This window comes from Mastigoproctus giganteus, chromosome 5 (assembly GCF_048544385.1).
Source record: "Mastigoproctus giganteus isolate SK-2022 chromosome 5, ASM4854438v1, whole genome shotgun sequence".
NCBI lineage: Eukaryota > Metazoa > Arthropoda > Arachnida > Uropygi > Thelyphonidae > Mastigoproctus > Mastigoproctus giganteus.
The window spans coordinates 136,413,320-136,435,757 of NC_143579.1; the positions used below are offsets into that span (position 1 = coordinate 136,413,320).

The window sequence follows — 22,438 nt, forward strand, 5'->3', positions numbered from 1 at the left end:
TAGGCCTAAACCTTGAACGATATTTCTTAATCGGTATATAAAGTCTAGTAGCTTCCACAATTAATTCCTTGAATGCTTCCCACTTAGAATTTACTGTTGGTAACATCGTCAGTTGATCCCACTGTACAGAATTTAAAAACTGTCTGAGACCACTGTACTCCCCTTTACGGAAGCAAAAACCCTTTCCTTTACCCCTGACGGTAGTTACCTCTTTGAGTAAATCCCACTTCAGCACACTGTGATCACTGCCACCTAGTGGTTCCTTTATCTGCAAATTCTTAATACACGAATGATCACTGCTGATAACCAGATCAAGAGTGTTACTTTCTCTGGTTGCCTCTCGAACATGCTGCTGCAGTAAACAATCATCCAATAAATCCACAAAAGTCTGACTAGTGTGCGAATGACCAATCTACAAGTTCCAGTCAATATCTGGGAAGTTAAAATCCCCCATTATAAGACATTCTGATTTACTGGCCCACTCTATTTCTCTGTACAATTGTTCATTGTACTCATTCAAGTCATTAGGCCTATAACACACTCCTACCCTTATTTTTCCTTTCGCAGTGCTTATCTCACACCAAACTGACTCAACAGAGCACTGTTCATCTATATTAACTGGGCGCACTTCCTTTGATTTTATGTTTTTCTTAATTAACAGCATAACACCCCCTCCCTTTCTGTCTTGTCTATCCTTTCTGTACAATTGTACTCCCCAAATTCCAGTTCTGCATTCCTTATATCTTTGTGACACCACGTCTCTGCTATCCCAACAATATCCGCCTTTGATGTCTTGACCAACACTTCAAATTCATCAAATTTATTTACTATACTTCTAGCATTGGTATACATGCAAGCATACATGCTCCTATGCCTATTCCTTGTTACCCTAACACATCCCATATACCCAACTATTCCATGATGACTACCATCCGTCCCTGAAACCCCCAACACCCCTCGCTCCAGGTCGCTTCTTATTCTAATAGAAGTTGTGCAAGAATCACCTTCACCTCTGCCTGCGGTTACTGTTAAACTATTAGTCTTTGTATCCCCCCAAACTAGCAGTTTTCCGACCCACCTAACACTGCCTCGATAGCATCAGCAAATATTCTTGCACCCTTTCTATTTAAGTGTATCCCATCCCTGTAGAAGTGATCTCTCCTGTTAACAAGTACAGTCCAGGCTGAAAAAAATTCTACCCCTTGAGCCTTACACAATCTTTCCAGGGCCGAATTGATCGACAAGGCTCTCATCATGTACTCCCTCCTATCGTGTCTGGGCAGAATTGCAGACACTTTCAAATTCAACCCTATTTCACGGCTTTTTTTCAACAGTGACCTGTACTTGTTGAGTAATTCTGCCGGTCTCCTACTCTTAATATCATTAGTGCCAACGTGTACAACTATATCACCTTTTGTGCCCTTGAAAGATGATATCTGCTCTACAACGTCATCAACCTTTGCCCCTGGCAGACATACCCTGGTCCTGTTCCACCTATCCTTTTTACAAAGGATGTTTAGGTCATCATCATCATCAGCCATTTTCAATCCACTGCAGGATGAAGGCCTCTCCAGCAACTTTCCAGTTCCTTCTGTTTTGAGCACTGGCCATCCATTTACTACTCAAAAACTCATGAATTTCATCTATCCACCTCCGCCTTTGTCTTCCAGGTTTTCTTCTAGCTCCTCTTGGGTACCATTCTGTTATTTTCTTAGTCCATCTGTCATCATGTCTTCGAGGTATTAAATGTTTAATACCGATGTTTAGGTATTAAACCTAAACGTGAAATGTTGGAATTTGGTGAAAATGAAGTTAGAAAATTGTCAATTAGGTTACAATTAAATGAAAGAGATACAATTCGTGGATTTTGGGAATACTTAATTGAAAAGATGGTTTTGGAAGAATTGAAGCATTTGATGGACACTCTGAATACAATGCCAATTTCATCGAGTGAATGTGAATGAGGATTTTCACAAATGAATCTGATCGTGAGCCCAACCAGAGCTTCGTTGATGACAAAAACAGTTTCTTCACTACTGTTTCTTAAAATTGTAGGCCCACCGTTTACCTGCTTCGATCCAGCAAAATATGTCGATTCGTGGCTGCTTCGGAAATGTCATTCAGCAACAGACATAAACAAGAAAAGAAGTCAGCATAGTGTGTTGAATGACAACTCAATAAAAATTTGGAATACTCTACAAAAATTTTATCATGAAATTATTTTTACTTTTAATTTTTAGGGGCCTTGGTCTAATGAAGGACCCTTATAATGTCACTTGGTTGTCTGTCTGTCATAGCATTGTATCTCTGGAACCACTCAACCTATTGACTTGAAATTTTGCATGGTTTGTACATCATGTGGGCCAACATAATGCCATATTGATCGTTGTTGACAAAAATTTGTCTGAGAAATAGGAGGGGTAAAATGTGGGGGGGGGACAAACAAACGTTGTCGACAACCTAAATTATTATATACCATTGGAAAGAGCTCAATGAGTAGATTTAAAATATAATTTTCAAATTAAAAATGACGGCGCCAGACAGGAAAATGTGTGTGATTTTCGTGCCCCCCCCCCCCTCTTATTTCTGTCACTAATGGAGCTAAAAATTTAAAAATCACAATAGCTAAGCATTTGATGCTTATCAAGGGAAAACTATTCGATTGAAATCTATCATTTACTTTTTTTGTGTTAAAATTAAAAAAGCAATTTTTTATTGCACTTCGATAGCACGCTTCTCTGTACTAAGTAACTCTCTTTTTGGTGACAAAAGGTTGTTAAATAGTTAGTTAATATTTCTATGAAGGTCATAAATTTTGTGACAAGAAGTATTTTTTAACAATTTTCAATGCTGGAGTTGTCCCGGCAAGAACTCAGAGAGCCAGTGTTGAGGCGACAGTGGTGGGGAGGCACTTGCACAGAGTCTTGCATGGCCCTCACCTGCCAGTTGCTTCTCCCCCAAGACTTTAATTGCCTCTCTCACCCTTGCCATTCACAACAACTGTAAAGACTCAAATAGACAATGTTTTCTTTAGTTCCTCAGTTTTAGGCCAAGCCAAGGTACTATAAACTTTTTTTCAGTTACCATAAAGCTCTCTATTTGAGATACTACACTAACAACTATTCGTGACTATGGACCCTTCATCCTGAGTGCCTGGCACTCAGTAGTTGACCGATTTATTTACTTATTTTACTCACATTTTACTTATTTTTTTTTATATACTTGAATAATAAAGTTATGCTTAACAAATTTTGTATTTTGTATTACAAAATTTTTATATACAAAATTTTGTATTTTGTTAATATACAAAATTTGTTGTTCTCATTCCAAAAACATTGCTACTAAAGTAACAATATCGGTGGGGGGGGGGGGTTGAGTACTTTTCATATCATTTTAATTTTCAATTTTTCCTGATAGCAAAGAATGAGTACTGGTACCTATTTTTTTACAAAAAATAGTACTGGATATAAGTATACAGATGTTATATAATAATATAAAGTTGACTATGGATGTTTAATGATAATGTTATGTATTGGTATTCAAGGTATGAAAAAGTTAGGACTTGAAGTACTGAAAATTACAATCTACAGAAGTTCAAGTCCAATGTCAACAAATATCTTCTTTCGTCTTCTCAACCTCCAACCCAAGCACGGTACTAAGTACTATAGGTTCTAATACCTCTCGTGTTTGGGGTTCACATAAAAAAAAAAAAAAAAAAGTATAGTACAAGAATATCACAATACTGGTGTAGCAGAAGTGTATCCGAATAGTAACTTCAAAACAATAATTTTCTATCACATTTTGTACAGTTTGGTGTAACTTAAAGTGTGGATCAAGGTACAGTCCCATGTCACATTCAGAATATGTATACCTCAAATGCATATTCTCTTCTTATCTTTTGGCCTCTTGGTATGTCTACAAACACAGTAGTATCAAGTTGCATTTTTCTTTCGTGGGGTAATAGGCATAGTAGAAGGAAAAAGATATTTATTTAGTCGTAGAGGATTTTCACTTGATTTTCTTCTGCACTTCTTCCCTTTCTGAAATTATGGTGATCTTCTAAAGGTTGTTGTATTACAGATAACTGAAATTTTGCAACAGGAAATTTTTTACCACTGTGAACTTAGAGCATAGGCATACATCCATAAAATTTAAAAACATTTTCTATTCCACTGTTTTGAACATATATTCTACCATACTCAGCATCATATCAGATCTGTATACTGAACCCATTTTTTTGTTATATTCATTTACACACTCTGGCTTCATTATTTTTGATTTTTTTAAATTTATTTTCAACTTTGCCCATGTCAACAACTTGTCTGCCTTGAGCACTCGCGGCAGTCCAATTTCCCTACTATCCATCCAGCGTGATGCCAGCACAGTATCTGTAGAATGACAGTGTTGCACCTTTGGTAATTTTTCCTTCAAATCTAAAGGTAGCATTTCCTTTCTTTTAGAATCAACAGTACCACAAGAAATGGAACTGCATGAATTTCTTTTCATACAGTTTCATAGAAAGCAATATACCAGTTGTCTGTATACAGACTTCAACGATACCTTTACCTAGGTATGGTTGAAATAAAGATATAACAGCAGCCCCTCGCTTACACTGAAATTTACATTTATTGTTGCCCCAGTTTTGGATCTACTGTAAACAGTTAAATCAAGGATATATCTAGTTGTTATATCACATAAAACAAACTGTTTTATTTAAAATCTGTATAACTTTATGCAAACATTATTTTTATTTCAAATCATCCTTCAAATGTTCATTGGTACACAAGTTTTCAAAGAGTTAATAAGTATCCTGAAAAATTCTTTCTTAGAATATTCAATATTGATCCCAGCTTGTGCATATAATCTTCTTTTTTCTGTTCCTCATTCCAACTGCAGAGCAACATTCTTAATAACTCTCTCTCCATATTCTCTAGGGAAGATGATTTCAAAAGCCAATTATTTGACCATTATTCTTTTAGAGAGTTTCACTTAAATAGAAAGGGTGCATTGCTGATTCTATCAAGGCAATGTTAGGTGGGTCGAACAACTACTAGCTGTAGGGGGGGTTCACAGACTAATAGATTAACGGTAACCACAGGCAGAGGTGGAAGTGATCCTTGTACTGCTTCTACTGTAATTTGCAGTAGCAGCCTGGAAAACAAGTTGCTGGGGGATTTCAGGAACTGCTGGGAGTCATGGAACAAATAATCACATGGGCTGAGTTAGGATAACTAAGAGTAAGAACAGGTGCATGTATACTTACATGTACACCAATGCTAGGAGTATAGTAATTACATTGGTTGAATTTGAAGTGCTTGTCAAGACATCAAAGGTAGATATTGTTGGAATATCAGAGATGTGGTGTCACACAGATATAAGGAATACAGAATTGGAATTTGGGGAGTCTGTATTTGTACAGAAAGGATAAACAGGATAGGAAAGGCAAGGGACGAGCATCATTGGATTCAGGGGAGGGCCCCCCCCCCCCAATGGACTGGAGAGGTACAAATGTATTTCCAATTCATAAAAGGTGACATGACTAATTACAGACCCGTTAGTTTAACTTATGTTTCGGGGAAAATAATGGAGTCGCTGGTAAAAGGAGCATTGCAGGATCAACTAGACAAGACTGCAGTAATAATTCAGACAGCATAGGTTTGTGAACAGGAAGTCTTGTCTAACCAATTTGATTGGATACAATGATGTAGTCACACATTTGCATCCAGTTCCACATCATACTATGATGTGGTTTTTTTTTTTTTTTTTGATTTGGTAGTTGTTGGCGCATCGGCTTCTGTGGCCATATTGCACCTCCCAAGGTTTTTGCAGTACTTTGATCCAAGCCCGAGGCGGGAATCGAACCCGCGACCTTTGGGTTGCCGGGCAGGTACTTTACCCACTCGGCTAGCCCGGTCAGCTCTATGATGTGGAACTGGATGCAAAAAATAATTTTCATATCATATACTTGGATTTCAGGCATCCATAGCCGAGTGGACAGGAGCGAGAGTGCAGTAGCACACGCTCTTTGAATAAACTGGGGCCAAGCCCCCCAAATATGGTTGATCTACCAACCTGCACTGGACCAATATGGCAGATTATGGTCCATTTCCCTCAACATGACTCATTGAGGAGACTTCCATCCTGCAGTGGATTGCGATTTTTTTAATATTTCGCTAAAAAAATAAGCGATTTTTTTTTTTTTTTTTTTTTTTTTTTACTGAGATTTCAGGAAAGCTTTTGATACTGTTTCACATGGAAGACTACTGTACAAATTGGAGCAGTATGGCATTAAGGGCAAGTTGCTACAATGGATAAAAGGATGGTTCAGTAGGAGAACAGTTATTAATGGAGTCCCCAAGGTTCGGTGTTGTGCCGGTTGTTGTGTTGTATATTTTTAAACGATATTGATGAAGTTATATCAGGCTGAATGGAGAAGTTTGCAGATGATGCAGAGGTTGGCAGGTTGTTAATGACAGTAATGACAATATACTACTGCAACAGGATCTAGAAAAGTTGGGTAGATGGATTGAGTGGCAATTGAAGTTTAACGTTGACAAATGCAAAGTACTGCATATGGATAGCAGTAACCTCATAGAAATGTACCAACTGTCTGGTGTTACACTCAGGGTAGTGGATAATGAAATAGAGCTGGTGGTAATTGTACAGTCAGATATGAATTTTTCTGAGCAAACAGGCTACCAGAGCAGGTCATGGGATCTTGTATTGATTATACAGGATTTTTTCCAGCAGGGATAAGGAGCTGATTATCCCATTTTATAAGGCAATGGTCAGGCCACACCTTAAGTACTGCATACAGGTCTATAAGCCTCAATTTAGGAAGGATGTAGTTTTGCTAGAACAAGTATAAAGAAGGGAAACAAGACTAGTGAGCAGAACAAAGGGCTGCCCATATGAAGAAAGGCTTAAATTCTGCAAATTGCAGCATCTGGAGACTAGGCACCTCAAGGTAATCTGATTAAGGCGTATAGGGCCTTGAATGGTTTGAGGAAGCTGACTACTGATGGGATTCTTCCTCTTGCCCAGATTACTCACCTGAAGTGGCATAAATTCAAATTGAGGGAAGACATCTGCAGAATAGATGCTTTCACTTTCGTAAAAGTGACTACAGAGGTCTCAGATAATTTTAAAATTCTGTACAGTGGGATCATCTGATGATGTTACCAAGAGTGAATTCTAAATGGGAAGCCTTCAGGGACTTAATTTTTGAGGCTACTAGGCTTTTTATTCCAACTAAGAAATACTGTTCAAGGTTTAGTCCTAAATGGATGTCACATGAATTAATGAGGCTAGTGGCAGAGAAGAAGAATGTATGGGTTGCATATAAAGTATCAGGTGAACCAGAATCCTATGGTAGGTATAATCTAGTCTGTAATCAAGTCACAAAGGAGGTTAGGCAGGCAAAGGCAGATTATGAGAAATCTTTGGCAAAGGATGCAAAGAAAAACAGCATGGAGTTCTTTACATATATAAACTCTAGAAGGAAAGGAATCAATCAGATTGGACCACTTAACATATATGGGTTGACTATTGATGATCATGCTCAGGTAGCTGATAAACTGAATGAGAATTTTTCATCTACATTCACACTAAAGGGTTATTCAATGAGGGCAGTGTGAGAAGCTTATCAAATGCTAACATGGAGCTAAGTGATTTTGTAATAACTGAGAGCAAAAATGGAGGAGAAATTGTTTAAGTTAAACATAAGGTAGGCACCTGGGGTAGTAGTAGTAGTAGTAGTGGCATGTGATGCAAGAAAGCAAGTGTATGAGCTTATGCAGCATCAGCCAAAAAAAAAATCACACCATTCCCTCCAAATGCCTGTCCAGTTCCTCCTAAAATTTATTCAACCTATCAACTTCCACAACGACAGATGGAAGTTTGTTCCAGCAATTAACCACCCGCTGGCTAAACTCAAATTTCTGCACATCTATTCTACATCTGTCCTTTCTTAATTTGAATTTATGCCCCCATAGGTTCGTAATCTGAACAAGTGGAAGGATCCCATCAGAATTCAGCGTGCCCAACCCATTCAAGACCTTATACACCTCAATCAGATCACCGCGCAGTTGCCTAGTCTCCAGCCACTGCAATTTGCAGAACTTAAGCCTCTCTTGGTAAGAGGATCCCTTCATTCCCCTCACCAATCTTGTTGCCCTTCTCTGTACAAGCTCAAGTAAATCTACTTCCTTCCTAAAATGAGGAATCCAGACCTGTACGCAGTACTCAAGGCGTAGCCTGACAATTGCCTTATACAGAGGCATAATCACCTCCTTTTCTCTGCCCTGCCAGCCTGTCTGCATTGCTCAGAAAACTTCATATCTGACTGGACAATTACTCCCAGGTCTTTTTCATTTTCTACCACCTTAAGTGTAGTACCACACAGTTGGTACGTTTCTCTGGGGTTACTTCTACCCATATACAGTACTTTGCATTTGTCAAGGTTAAACTTCTTAGCCCATCTGCCCAAATTATCTAGAGCCTGTTGCAGTAGCACACTGCCATTACTGTCATTAACAACCCTGCCAACCTTTGTATCATCTGCAAACTTCGGCATTAAGACTGATATACCTTCATCAATATCATTGATAAATATACAAAACAACAGTAGACCCAACACCGAACCCTGTGGGACTCCACTAATAACATTAGTCCACGAAGAGCACTATTGATTACCCATTGATCAGCACCCATTGATTACCACCCTCTGTCTTCACCCACTTAACCATCCATTATCATTTATCCATTGTAGCAACTTACCCTTAATACCATTCTGCTCCAATTTGTACAATAGTCTTCCATGCGCAACAGTGTCAAAAGCTTTCCTGAAATCCAAATATATGATATCAGAATTATTTTTTGCATCTAGTTCCTTTGTAACCACATCATAATATCCTATCAAATTTGTCAGACAAGACTTTCCCTCAACAAACAAACCCATGCTGTGTCTGAATTATTGCTGCAGTCTTGTGTAGATGATCCCGCAATGCTTCTTTAACCAGTGACTCCATTATTTTACCCGGAACAGAAGTTAAACTAACTGGTCTGTAATTACTTGTGTCATCCTTCGAACCCCCTTTGTGAATTGGGGATACATTTGCACATCTCCAGTCCGTAGGAACCTCCCCTGAGTCCAAGGATGCTCTCATAATTATGGCTAAGGGTGTGCTTAGTTGCTTTGAACCCTCATTTAATATAACTGGATAGATCCCATCCACCCCCAGGTGCTTTACTTATGTTTAACTTCAACAATTTCTCCTCCACTTTGCTCTCATTTATTACATTAAGTATCCTGCTACAATTTTATAACTTTCTGCCATTTTCAAACCCTAATAATTCCTCATGTGTGAATGTAGATGCAAAATACTCATTCAGTTTGTTTGCTATCTGAGCAGGATCATCAACAGTCGAACTATCAATGTCAAGTGGTCCAATCAGATTCATCCCCTTCCTTTTAGAGTTTATATAAGTAAAGAAATCCTGGCTGTTTTTCTTAGTATCTTTTGCCAAGGATTTTTCGTAATCTGCCTTTGCCTGCCTGACCTCCTTTGGACCTGTTTACAGACTAGCTTATTTCTGCCATAGGCTTCTGAGTCGCTTGATATGCATCCCATGCATTTTTTCTTCTCTGTTACGAGTCTCATTAGTTCATTAGATAACCATTTAGGCCTAAACCTTGAACAATATTGCTTAATAGGTATGAAACTTCTAGTAGCATCCACGATTAATTCCTTGAATGCTTCCCGCTTTGAATTTACTGTTGGTAACATCGTCAGTTGATCCCACTGTACAGAATTTAAAAACTTTCTGAGACCACCGTACTCGCCTTTACCGAAGCAAAAACCCTTTCCTTTACCCCCGATGGTAATTAAATCTTTAAGTATATCCCACATCAGTACACTGTGATCACTGCCACCTAGTGGTTCCTTTATCTGCAAATTCTTAATACATGAATGATCACTGCTGATAACCAGATCAAGTGTTTTACTCTCTGTGTTTGCCACTCGAACATGGTGCTGCTGAAAACAATCATCCAATAAATCCATAAAAGTCTGACTAGTGTGTGAGTGACCAACCCATAAGTTCCAGTCAATATCTGGGAAGTTAAAATCCCCCATTATAAGACATTCTGATTTACTAACCCACTCTATTTCTCTATACAATTGTTCATTGTACTCATTCGAGTCATTAGGCCTATAACACACTCCTACTCTTAATTTTGCTTTCGCAGTGCTTATGTCACCCCAAACTGACTCAACAGTGCACTGTTCATCTCTATCAACTGGATGCACTTTTGATTTTATGTTTTTCTTAATTAACAGCATAACACATCCTCCCTTTCTATCCTGTCTATCCTTTCTGTACACATTGTACTCCCCAAATTCGAGTTCAGCATTCCTTATATCTGTGTGACACCACATCTCTGCTATCCCAACAATATCCGCCTTTGATGTCTTGACCAACACTTCAAATTCATTAAATTTATTTACTATACTTCTAGCATTGCTATACATGCAAGCATACATGCTCCTACTCCTGTTCCTAGTTACCCTAACACATTTCATATACCCACCTATTTCAGGATGACTGCCATCATTCAAAAACACCCAACACTCCACGCTCCAGGTCGCTACTTATTCTAATAGAAGTTGTGCCAGAATCACCTTCACCTCTGCCTACGGCTACTGTTAAACCATTAGTCCTTATATCCCCCCAAGCTATCAGCTTTCTGACCCACCTAACACTGCCTCGATACCATCAGCAAATATTCTTGCACCCTTTCTATTTAAGTGTATCCCATCCCTATAGAAGCAGTGTCTCCTGTACTCATTCCAACAGCTCTGATCCTTCTTAAAATGAGGCCTCGAGACCTGTATGCAGTGCTGAAGGTGTTGCCTCACCATTGCCTTATACAAGGGGATAATCACCTTCTTATCCCTGCTAGAAAAATTTCTGTATATCATTAACAAGACACCATGAGCTAATCCCGTTATATAAGGCAATGGTCAGGCCACACCTAGAGTACTGTGTACAGGTCTGTAGGCCTCATTTTAGGAAGGAAGTAGAGTTGCTAGAACGAGTACAAAGACGGGCAACAAGATTAGTGAGGGGAACAAAGGGGTGGGTTTTTTTTTTTTTTTTTTTTTTGGCTAATGCTGCATAAGCTTGCTTTCTTGAATCGTATGCCCCTACTAATGCTAATGCCTCTCTAATTTCCCTTCAGTTATCACAGTCATTTAGCTCCCTTATGAGTTTGATTAACTTCTGGCATCCCCTCCTCAAAAGAATTCATTATGTTTGAATGTAGATGAAAGATACCTATTCAATTTGTCAGCAATCTAAGTAACTCGATATTTTCAAAAAAAAAAAAAAAAAATTGTCAATGGGAAATTATCCAAGTATCTGATGCACAAAAAACCCCTAACCAACGATCAACCAACCACTGTTAATGCATCAATATCATTACACTAGTTCATGTGGAACCTGTCCATAAGATCTAAATGATGGCTACTATGGAGTTTCATCTACACAGCTTCTTCCATTGTTATTGTTAATGATCATCATCGCTATTGTTATTGTTCTCGTGTGAAAATCATGAATTTTGAAGTTTCCATTTTGTCTTGGATATATTTTGCCTCATTTTCAGTGTGTTTGTCAAAGTGTTAGGTGATTTAAAAATGTATTCTTGGCTAAATGCTAAGAGTATGAAGGAAGGTGTATAAATGGGTACTGCACATACATCATTTCTACTACCCAGGTAGTATGAATGCATCGTTTAAGTATATCTCATATTGTGAATCAACCTTCACAACGAGGTATTGCACGGCTTTGAATAAATAACGCTTAACCAGTGGAGCATCTGTGTATATCTTAATGCACTTGCATCATTTATACACAGCCAATTATACATTAGCAAATTTGCAATAGCAGCATCGTTTAAGTTACATCTCATATTGTGAATATCTTCACAACGAGTTGCTATCACATTGCACTACTTCGAATAAGTAACGCTTCACCCGAAGGAGAAGACTGTTGTTACTTATTCTCAGTGGATACCACCACCCAGACGGCACCGTTTCAGGGCTATTTGTATATGTGTGGGATAATAACTCGACTATCCACTTGTCCCTATTAGACTTAGAAAAGCAAAAAGGTAGAGGGAAAGTAATAGTAGGAGTGGAAGAAGAAAAGAAACGGTGTAGAAGAATGAAAGGCGCAGTAACTCCTTCAATTCACACCACTCAAAAACTCAACTCCTTGAATAGGCAATGCTTCCCCAGTGAAAAAGACTGTTGTTACCTATTCTTGGAAACTCCGGACATCATCAGGCTCCCCCTGGTGCCATTTCAGGGCTATTTGGCCCTTCTTCGGTGGGTGGGTACGTACCCAAGTGATGTAATGATGACAAAACAGTTGTGAAGTATATCTCCACAATATGAGAGATGCCTGATGGTATATGATATAAGTTAGGACTGTAATGCATTAAGGGCTTATGCCTCAAGCTGCGAAAGAGTTAGACTATGTATATCTTAGTGCACTTGCATAATTTATACACAGGCAATTATAGATTAGCAAATTGGCAATAGTGGCATCGTTTAAGTTACATCTCATATTGTGAATACCTTCACGACAAGTTGCCTTGACATTGCACTACTTCGAATAAGTAACACTTCACCTGAAGGAGAAGACTGTTGTTACTTATTCTCAGTGGTGGGAAGGAGCAGCAGCAGCAGCAGTGCGTAGCACACGCTTCTTGATTAGACCGGGGTTTCAGCCCGTCACCACCAAATACGGAGAATGCGGAAAGGTCAGGGAATGACCACCGCATATCCCGGAGCAATATGGCCTTAGTTGCTAATGCTCCTAAAAAAAACAAATAACAAATAACTTATTCTCAGTGAATACCACCACCCAGGCGGCTCCGTTTCAGGGCTATTTGGCCCTTCTTCAGTGGGTGGGTAGGTACCCAAGTGATGTAACGATGACAAAACAGTTGTGAAGTATATCTCCACGATATGAGAGATGCCTGATGGTGTATGATATAATATTATGTGTCTCTCATATTGTGGAGATATACTTTACAACTGTTTTGTCATCATTACATCACTTGGGTACCTACCCACCCACCCACTGAAGAAGGGCCAAATAGCCCAGAAACGGTACTGTCTGGTGTTATCCACTGAGAATAAGTAACAACACTCTTCTCCTTCGGGTGAAGCGTTACTTATTGGAAGTAGTGCAACGTGATGGCAACTCATCGTGAAGGTATTCACAATATGAGATGTAACTTAAACGATGCCGCTATTGCAAATTTGCTAATCTATAATTGGCTCTGTATAAATGATGCAAGTGCACTAAGATATACATAGTCTAACTCTTTCGCAGCTTGAGGCATAAGCCCTTAATGCATTAGAGTCCAGTGGAGAAGCTTAATAGTACTTATTCTCAGTAGATACCACTACCCAGACAGCACCGTTTCGAAGCTTGTGGCTTACTCATCGTTGGGTGGGCAGGTACCCTGTTGTTCCAATAGTAACAACCCAGTTAAGAAGTATAAGTTCACAATATGAGAGATGCTTGTGGTGTGCATGGTTTAATCAAAAAATATATTCTTGGCTAATTGCTAAGAGTATGAAGGAGATTGTTTATGTATGGGTACTGCACATACATCATTTCTACTACCCAGGTTTGTTGTTTGTTGTTTGTTGTTTTTGGTTTTTAGGAGCATTAGCAACTAAGGCCATATTGCTCAGGGATATGCGGTGGTCATTCCCTGACCTTTCCGCATCCTCCATATTTGGTGGTGACGGGCTCGAACCCCGGTCTAATCAAGAAGCGTGTGCTATGCACTGCTGCTCCTTCCCACCTGGCTACGGAGGCGCCTGCTACCCAGGTACTATGAATGCATTCTTGAAATATATCTCATATTGTGAATCAAGCTTTGAAATGGTGTCGTCTGGGTGGTGATGGTATCCGCTGTTTGTTTGTTTGTTTGTATGTATTAGCATTAGCATTAGCATTAGTAGAGGCATTTGATGCAAGAAAGCAAGCTTATGCAGCATCAGCCAAAAAAAAAATAAAGTAAAATAAATAAATAAAAAATAACCACTTCCATTTCACACCTCTGTTCATTCGAAATACCTGTCCAGCTGAGACTTAAACTTATTTAGGCTATCAACTTCCACGACCAGGGATGGAAGTCTGTTCCACCTACCAACCACCCGTTGGCTAAAGACAAATTTCCGCACATCTATCCTACATCTGTCTTTCCTTAATTTGAATTTATGCCCTCTCAGGTGATTATTCTGAGCAAGAGGAAGAATCCCATCAGCATTGAGCATGCTAAAACCATTCAAGGCTTTGTACACCTCTATCAGATCACCTCGCTGGTGCCTAGTCTCCAGACACTGTAATTCGCAAAACTTAAGCCTTTCTTCGTAAGAGCACCCCTTTGTTCCATTCACTAATCTTGTTGCCCTTCTCTGTACTCGTTCCAGCAGCTCTACATCCTTCTTGAAATGAGGCCTCCAGGCCTGTATACAGTACTCTAGGTGTGGCCTGACCATTGCCTTATACAAGGGAATAATCACCTCCTTATCCCTGCTATAAAAATTCCTATATATCATTCACAATACACCATGAGCTACTCTTGCAGCCCATCTGCACTGCTCAGAGACCTTCATATCTGCCTCCACAACCACCCCCAGGTCCCTTTCATTCTCTACCACTGTCAGTGTAGTACCACAGAGTTGATACGTTGCTCTGGGGTTGCTGTTTCCCATATGTAGTACTTTACATTTGTCAATGTTAAACTTCATTTGCCACCTCTCAGCCCATCTGCTCAACCTTTCCAGATCCTGTTGCAGCAGCATAGTGTCAGTAGTGTCCTTGACAACCCTGCCAACCTTCGTATCGTCTGCAAACTTGGACATTAAGCTTGATATACCATCATCAATATCATTTCTAAATACAGAAAACAATAAAGGACCCAATACTGAACCCTGAGGGACTCCACTAATAACATTAGTCCACGATGAGCAGTGTCCATTGATTACCACTCTCTGTCTTCTCCCCCTCAACCACCCCTTTATCCATAGCAGCAATTTGCCTCCAATGCCACACTGCTCCAATTTGTGCAGCAGTCTTTCATGTGCAACAGTATCAAAAGCCTTTCTAAGATCCAAGTATATAATATCAAAGTTATTCCCTGCATCCAGTTCTTTTGTGACTGCATCATAGTATCCCATCAAATTGGTCAGGCAAGACTTCCCCTTAACAAAACCATGCTGTGTCCGAGCTATAACTGAATTCTTGTCTAGATGATCCTGCAGTGCTTCTTTAACCAATGCCTCCATTAATTTTCCAGGAACAGAAGTTAAACTCACAGGTCTATAATTACTTGTGTCAGCCTTTGATCCTCCTTTGTGAATTGGGTCACATTTGCACATCTCCAGTCCATGGGTACCTCCCCTGAGTCCAAGGAAGCTCTCATAATTACGGTTAAGGGTTTGCTTACTTCCTTTGCTGCCCTCTTTAATATAACTGGATAGATCCCATCCACCCCAAATGTATGTAGTCTTTACGGTGCAAGAGCAGCAAAGGCCATAATGTGCTGTAGTATCCACCAAGAATAAGTTTGTTTGTTATTTGGTTTTTAGGAGCATAACAACTAAGGCCATATTGCTCCGGGGATATGCGGTGGTCATTCCCTGACCTTTCCGCATCCTCCATATTTGGTGGTCATGGGCTCGAACCCTAGTCTAATCAAGAAGCACGTGCTACGCATTACTGCTCCTGCCCACCTGGCTACGCAGGCACCCCAAGAATAAGTAACATTAGTCTTCTCAACTTGTGAACCATTACTTATTCAAAGCAGTGAAATATCTCTGCCACTCGTAAAGATTGATTCACAATATGAAATATAATTAAACAATGCTTTCATACTACCTGGGTAGTAGAAATGATGTATGTGCAGTAACCATGCATAAACCATCTCCTGTTTAGTTTGACATGTTATCCATGATTAGAGGTAATCTATTGACTTTAATCTAAAGTTGATTTAGCTCAAGATTTCTGCAGTTCTTTACCTGCCAGTTCTTTTTTTTTTGCATTAGTGTAGCTTCTATCATTTCTTCAAGACATTCCTCATTGTTAACTTTAGGATGCCCAGAATAGCATAAATTAACACAAATAAACCCCCAAGTTTGGCAGCCATTGAGTAATCCATGTTGATTGGCTACATCTTTTTGGTATCATGTTGCCAGTTGATAACATCTGACTTTTGTAGTGTATATGCTTCTTTTTCATTCCATACACAGTATGAAAAAGTAGCTTATATAACATGTGTGTGTGATAAATGATTAACGACTTATTTAATCTATTCTTAGAGTGCAGTACTTTTGAAAAGTTTATATTTAGGATGCAACTATATGTTAAATTATGTGTATCACATGCATCTTGAGGGTAAGTTTGCACTCTAAGCCTCTGTGATTTTAGTGAATTTTTTGCTTTCCTCCATGTGAACAATTTGATTTGATTTGGATAGGGTTTAGCTGGTCTCAGTGAAAATATGGTGTTGTTCTGTAAATTTCCCTAGTTCTTTGTATCTTACCTATTGGCTTTAGTACACACACAAATGTTATATATTTCTTTGTAGTCAGAGGCCTTGTCTCATGTTTGAATAAACAATATAAACAGCTCTGACCCTCCTGTGCAAAATTAAAAAATAATAAAAAAAAAAAAAACTTTCAGTACTTATATATATATATATATATAAGTGCTTATGTATATATATTATTAACTATAAATATAAACTTTTAATATTTTATAACACGATATCTAATATTTCTGATCATCTGACAGCCTAAAATTTTTCAGTGTGTTGTTAGTATAACCTGTTACTGTCTCTTGTTAAATACGTCCACTAACTTCTAGGGTTGGCATCAATGCACGAGAAGCTCTATGGATTAACCAAGCCTGGAGGCCTTCTTCTGAATCAGGAAAAAGTACTAGCTTGAATGAAACAAAGCTGTTGAATAAGTTGGATTCTTCTAATGACCTCAATAATTACTCCAGGTAACTAACTGCTAGGCTCTCATTATTTGAATTGCTCTAGTAAGTTAGCCATTTCTAATCATCGTGCTAACTTTTCTCCTTATGCTGACTTTTTGGATTTTTTGTTTATCTTCCTATATATCTTAATCATGAAAATCCAAATAGCAAAATGTTTAGAGTAAATATGGAGTTTAACTTCCTTTTTTCTGTAGTATTAATCGACGCCAGAATTATAAATAAAGTTTATTCATTCTTTTATTGTCACTAACTCAGTTTTATTGCCACTTTGTTGTATAATAGCAGTCTTCATTATGATGTGCTATTAGCAAATGCATGTTGCATTCAAAATTGCCAAATGACAGATTTTATAATCCATGCTTTTTTTTTTTTTTTTTTTGAAGTTTGGTTAATCAAAACCAACACTAATCAAAGTGTTCATTGTGATTTGATAGTTATGGCATGCATGATGTGCTTTATTTGTTATACTTCGTTACTACTTTATTTGTTATACTTTATTACTACTTTATTTGTTATACTTTATACTTATAAGTGAACATGTGCACACACACACCACTGTACATTGTAACAGCAGAATGTTTTTTTGCCGATATTAAGTTAAGACAGCAGTTGCAGCAGGGCACCTGACTGGTGCCCCTTGAAAATAACATTACTGCATTAACCATTAATCAATGATTAAGAATCTGAAAATTTTTCAACCTTCTTAAAGAGAGTCAACTGCAATAGTTTCTGAAGTGATCTTATGGTTTTCTTATAGAAATTATTGGGTGTGTCCCATTACTGTTTCTGCAGCTATTTGAATTTTGTGTGAAACTGGACAAGTGGCTCCGCTGTGTTTGTTTAAAATTTGAATTTTGAAGTTTTCCCTCTCCCACTAGGTCAATAAACTTCTACCGTCTTACTCTAGTTGCTTTTGAAATCAATTTGAGTAAGATGGTAGATGATAACATGAAACCCAGTATTCTCTCAAAATAGCTGCTACTCTACAGGAAGCAGTTTCAACTTTTGCATGTTGTGAAGGCGGTAACTGTGAAATAAGTCTGAAAATGGAAGAAGTAACTAATAAAAAATTGAATATGTATAGTGTTTTTTTTTTAATAATATGCATATATTTCTGCTTGCTTAAATATAATTAATAAGCAGAAATACATGCACAATCGGAAATTTCACACACTTAATGGTCTTTTAAATTGCAAAATGAAAGAGACTAAGAGACTGATGCTTCTATTATTTGCACAGAATAGCATTAGTAGAGGCATATGATGCAAGAAAGCAAGCTTATGCAGCATCAACCAAAAAAAAAAAAAAAAAAACACAACATTCCACTTCACCCCTCGTTCGTTTGAAATATCTGTCCAGCTGAGCCTTAAATTTATTTAGGCTATCAACTTCCATAAGATTAGTGAATGGAACAAAGGGTTGCTCTTACGAAGAAAGGTTTAAGTTTTGCAAATTACAGTGTCTGGAGACTGGGCACCGGCGAGGTGATCTGATAGAGGTGTATGCCTTGAATGGTTTGAATTTCAATGCTGATGGGATTCTTCCTCTTGCTCAGAATAATCACCTGAGAGGGCATAAATTCAAGTTGAGGAAAGACAGATGTAGGATAGATGTGCGGAAATTTGCCTTTAGCCAGCGGGTAGTTGATTGGTGGAACAGACTTCCATCCCTTGTTGTGGAAGTTGATAGCCTAAATAAATTTAAGGCTCAGCTGGACAGGTATTTCGAACGAATGGAGGGGTGAAGTGGAAGTGTTTTTTTTTTTTTTTTTTTTGGCTGATGTTGCATAAGCTTGCTGTCTTGCCTCATATGTCTCTACTAATGCTAATGCTATTCTGTGTCTAATCCATTTTTTGTTGTTGTCTTTTTGAAAATAAAAGGTAGAAAACAGCTTGTTCTAAAAGCTCAAATATATTTTTTAAAACTTAAAAACTTATACACAATAAAGCATTGCAATCTGTTAAAAAAAGGATGAAATATTGGCATTGTTCAAGCTGAATTAAAAAAAAAAAAAAAAAAAAAAATTCCAAAAATTTAATGAAAATGGGCAGCATCAGGGGCCTCACCACCATTTTTGCTGCAAATAAAGTCACCACCACTGCTGGGTTAAAAAAGTTGAATGAAATAAAAAAAAAAAAAAAATAGCTGCACAACCAAAAACTATTTGTATACCTCACATATGTTACCATATGCATATTGGTCAGTTGGATTATACTTTGTTAACCTGTAACAAAATGAAACCTATATATGTTATTAGCCAATGCAACTCAGAAGAGGATAGCAAAGTGGCCCTTCAAAATGTCAGCTATACCCACTACTCCTTTTAAATAAATCAACTTGACTATCTTACTTATTTTTAACTTATTCTGTTTTATCTCATTGATCTTTAATGTGTAAATAAACATTCTGATGTTACTATACATGGCGGTGTGTATGCTCACTTATTATCTGACATTAATCTAGCTGTGCCCTTGAATGAGTTTTATCTATACTAATTAAAGTTAAATGTTTGAATCATTACAGGAATGTAAATGAAATTTTTAATGTTAAAGTTTGATATGATACAGAAGTTTTTAAAAATATCAGCAAAATTTAAAAAAAGTAAATAAAACTTTTACAAAGAGTTCATATAATGTAACATCAGTGCTGGAAGATGGCTTGGTTCACTTGGTGTTTATAAAAATATATATCTTCTTTTTTTTTTCTTTTTGTTCTTTTTTTAAATAAAAGGTGTAAAGTTATGTTTAATGGAATACTAAATTTCAAACACTAAAATTGTGAATAAGTACCATAGTGTGTTTCATCACTTTATAATTCCATTAAATAGTAAATTTATAATATACAGTATATGCTATTATAATAGCCATGCACTGATTGTTATTATTCATTCATTCATTAAAATTAGTAATTGACAAATGCACTTACTGAAATTATCACAGTGTGTATTCTCCCCTGTTATGTAGTGTCAGTGCCCCTGATTACGCAGAAGTTGATACACATAACATGACTACATTTTACAAAAAGGAACCTCTTCCTGTACCAGCACCATATGCAACCACTACTCTCATCAATCCACCAGTGCAGAAACATCTTAGTGGTTCGGTTTGTATTTTTTTATTTTTTTACCATCATCATTGTTTTTATTATTATTATTAATAGCATTTATTACTTTTTATACAATAGTAATAAAAATATTTTTTATTACTATTGTTGTTATTGTTATTCAAATTGTGCCATTGGGAACAAACATTAATGTAATTTTAAATCATGGAAATAACTGCATAACATATTGTGACACACCACGTGGAGTTTCTCTCCCTTCAGAATTCCATTTCCATCTAAATGATCCTTAATTCCACCCTTGATTATTGTCTCCATGATTTTCCCCACTACTGAAGTTAGATTAACTGGCCACAAATTTCCCACTTGTGAAATTTCAACATCATTAATTTTTTAAACTTCACTTCCATAATTTCTCATTGGCGTAAAGGGTCTTTCCTTCTGTAAATATCGTTGCAAAGTATCTGCAATTTCAGCCCATTACATAAGGGTCCGATCTAGTATGTCCTTCTCTTCTTGGCATTTATATATCTGAAGAATTCCTTCCCGACCTGCTCTCATTCCTTCCCACCCTGCTCTCTTTGCCAGTGATTTCTCATAATCTGCCTTTGCTAGCCTAACCTTTTCTGTGGCACTATTACAATTCAATTGATAGATGTTTGAGGCTTCAGTACTATCTATTGCTCTGTAACTTTTTCATGCTGTCTTTTTCTGCTCAAGTCATCTGGCAACTTCATTATTCATCCAACTTTTTGATGAATAATGAGATGCATTAGCACTTTTCCAAATCAACGGAATCTCCCCTGAATCTAGTGAAGCTTGTATAATTAGCCTCAAAGGTTCAATGCACTCACTTGCTGCCTCCCTTAAGATTATAGGGTATATTCCATCAACTCCAGCAGCCATACTGGCCTGTAAGCTCGAACGTTTTTTCATTAAATCTTGCGAAATTTCAATATTATTAATTACATATTTTTCAACTTCGCTCCCACAATTTCCCACTGCCACAAAAGGTTTTTCTTCTGTAAATATTGATGCAAAATAACTGTTGAGTTCATCTGCAACAGCAGCTGGTGTATTTAATACTATCCCCTTTTCCTTACGTACAGTTCCAATCTGGTTTGTCCTGCTCTTCTTAGCATTTATATATATGAAAAATTCCTTATCCCCTCCCCCTTTGCTCTGTTTGCTAGCGATTTCTCATAAACTGCCTTTGCCTGTCGAACCTTTTCTGTGGCTCTATTACAGATCATCTTGTAGCTGTTATAGGCTTCAGTACTTTTTATTGCTCTGTAATTTCACTTTGCCAGTGATTTCTCATAATCTGTAACTCTCTCATAATTCATGCAACTTCACTATTCATCGAACTTGGAACCCTCCTCGTGGAGTATTTTTTTAAGGGTAAATACGCATCCAAGGCGTCTGCGATTAATGTTTTAAAATCATACCACAGTTCAATTGTATTTGTTCTCTGTGCGATATCTACCTAGTTAATAGAAGCCATGTAGCACCTTAAGGAATCGTAATTTCCTTTTCTGAAATTATAACCCATTTATTTGCCTTTTACTACTGCTACCTCTCTCTTCATCATCCACAGTAGAACTCCATTATCACTTCCTGCTACTGGTTCCTCTTCTGTCAGCACTGTTATGTCTTCTGATTCATGGGTGATGATGAGGTCTAGGATATTCTTTTCTCTAGTACTTTCCCTGACATGTTGATACAAATAACAGTCATCTATACTGCAATAATTAAAGACAAATACCAGCGAAGGAATTAAAATTTTTTACTATAAAAATAAAATATACAGAAATAAAATATAATGAAATACTGTGATACACTATCGGAAGACTAAAATATTACAGTAAATTACCATAAAATAAACTACGATAAAAACGTTAAAAGTATAGTTAAAAATACAGAAGCAATAAAATTATCTAAAATAAACCGGATTAAAAGCGATAAAACCTGAAGCTTTCGGAGGCTGCTGTCTCCTTATTCAACAGTATAATATTACTGCAATGACACATCCTTAAGTAGCAGGCCCATGGCACTCATGCACATGGTCAATCAGACACATGGTCAGCATTCCCCACACGCGCATCGGAAATGGAAGTGGCTCGGGAGCGTGTCAAACAGAACTGGTCATCCCGTCTGAGGACAACCGCCTCAAACAGCGGATGTAAACTTGTCCCCCTGTCTCTGTTAATAGTATTACAACTGGATGAACCGATTCGCAAGCTCTCGAGCCACTTGCGTTCCCAAAATTCAGGGGCACGGTCCGTAA

At 37.7% G+C, this 22,438-nt stretch overlaps 1 protein-coding gene across 3 annotated transcripts in view; it reads left to right on the forward strand.

Annotated features, from left to right (window-relative positions):
• LOC150085722 (roundabout homolog 1-like) overlaps positions 1–22,438 on the forward strand; it is a 1,418,757-nt gene that overhangs the window by 1,068,938 nt on the left and 327,381 nt on the right. For 2 of the 3 annotated variants that reach the window (XM_090374199.1, XM_090374202.1), the window contains exons 18-19: positions 16,954–17,094; positions 20,031–20,193. In XM_090374199.1, coding sequence (XP_090230325.1) covers positions 16,954–17,094; positions 20,031–20,193 — 304 coding nt within the window. The remainder of the gene's footprint in view (positions 1–16,953; positions 17,095–20,030; positions 20,194–22,438) is intronic. The other variant, XM_090374201.1, reaches the window with a different exon arrangement.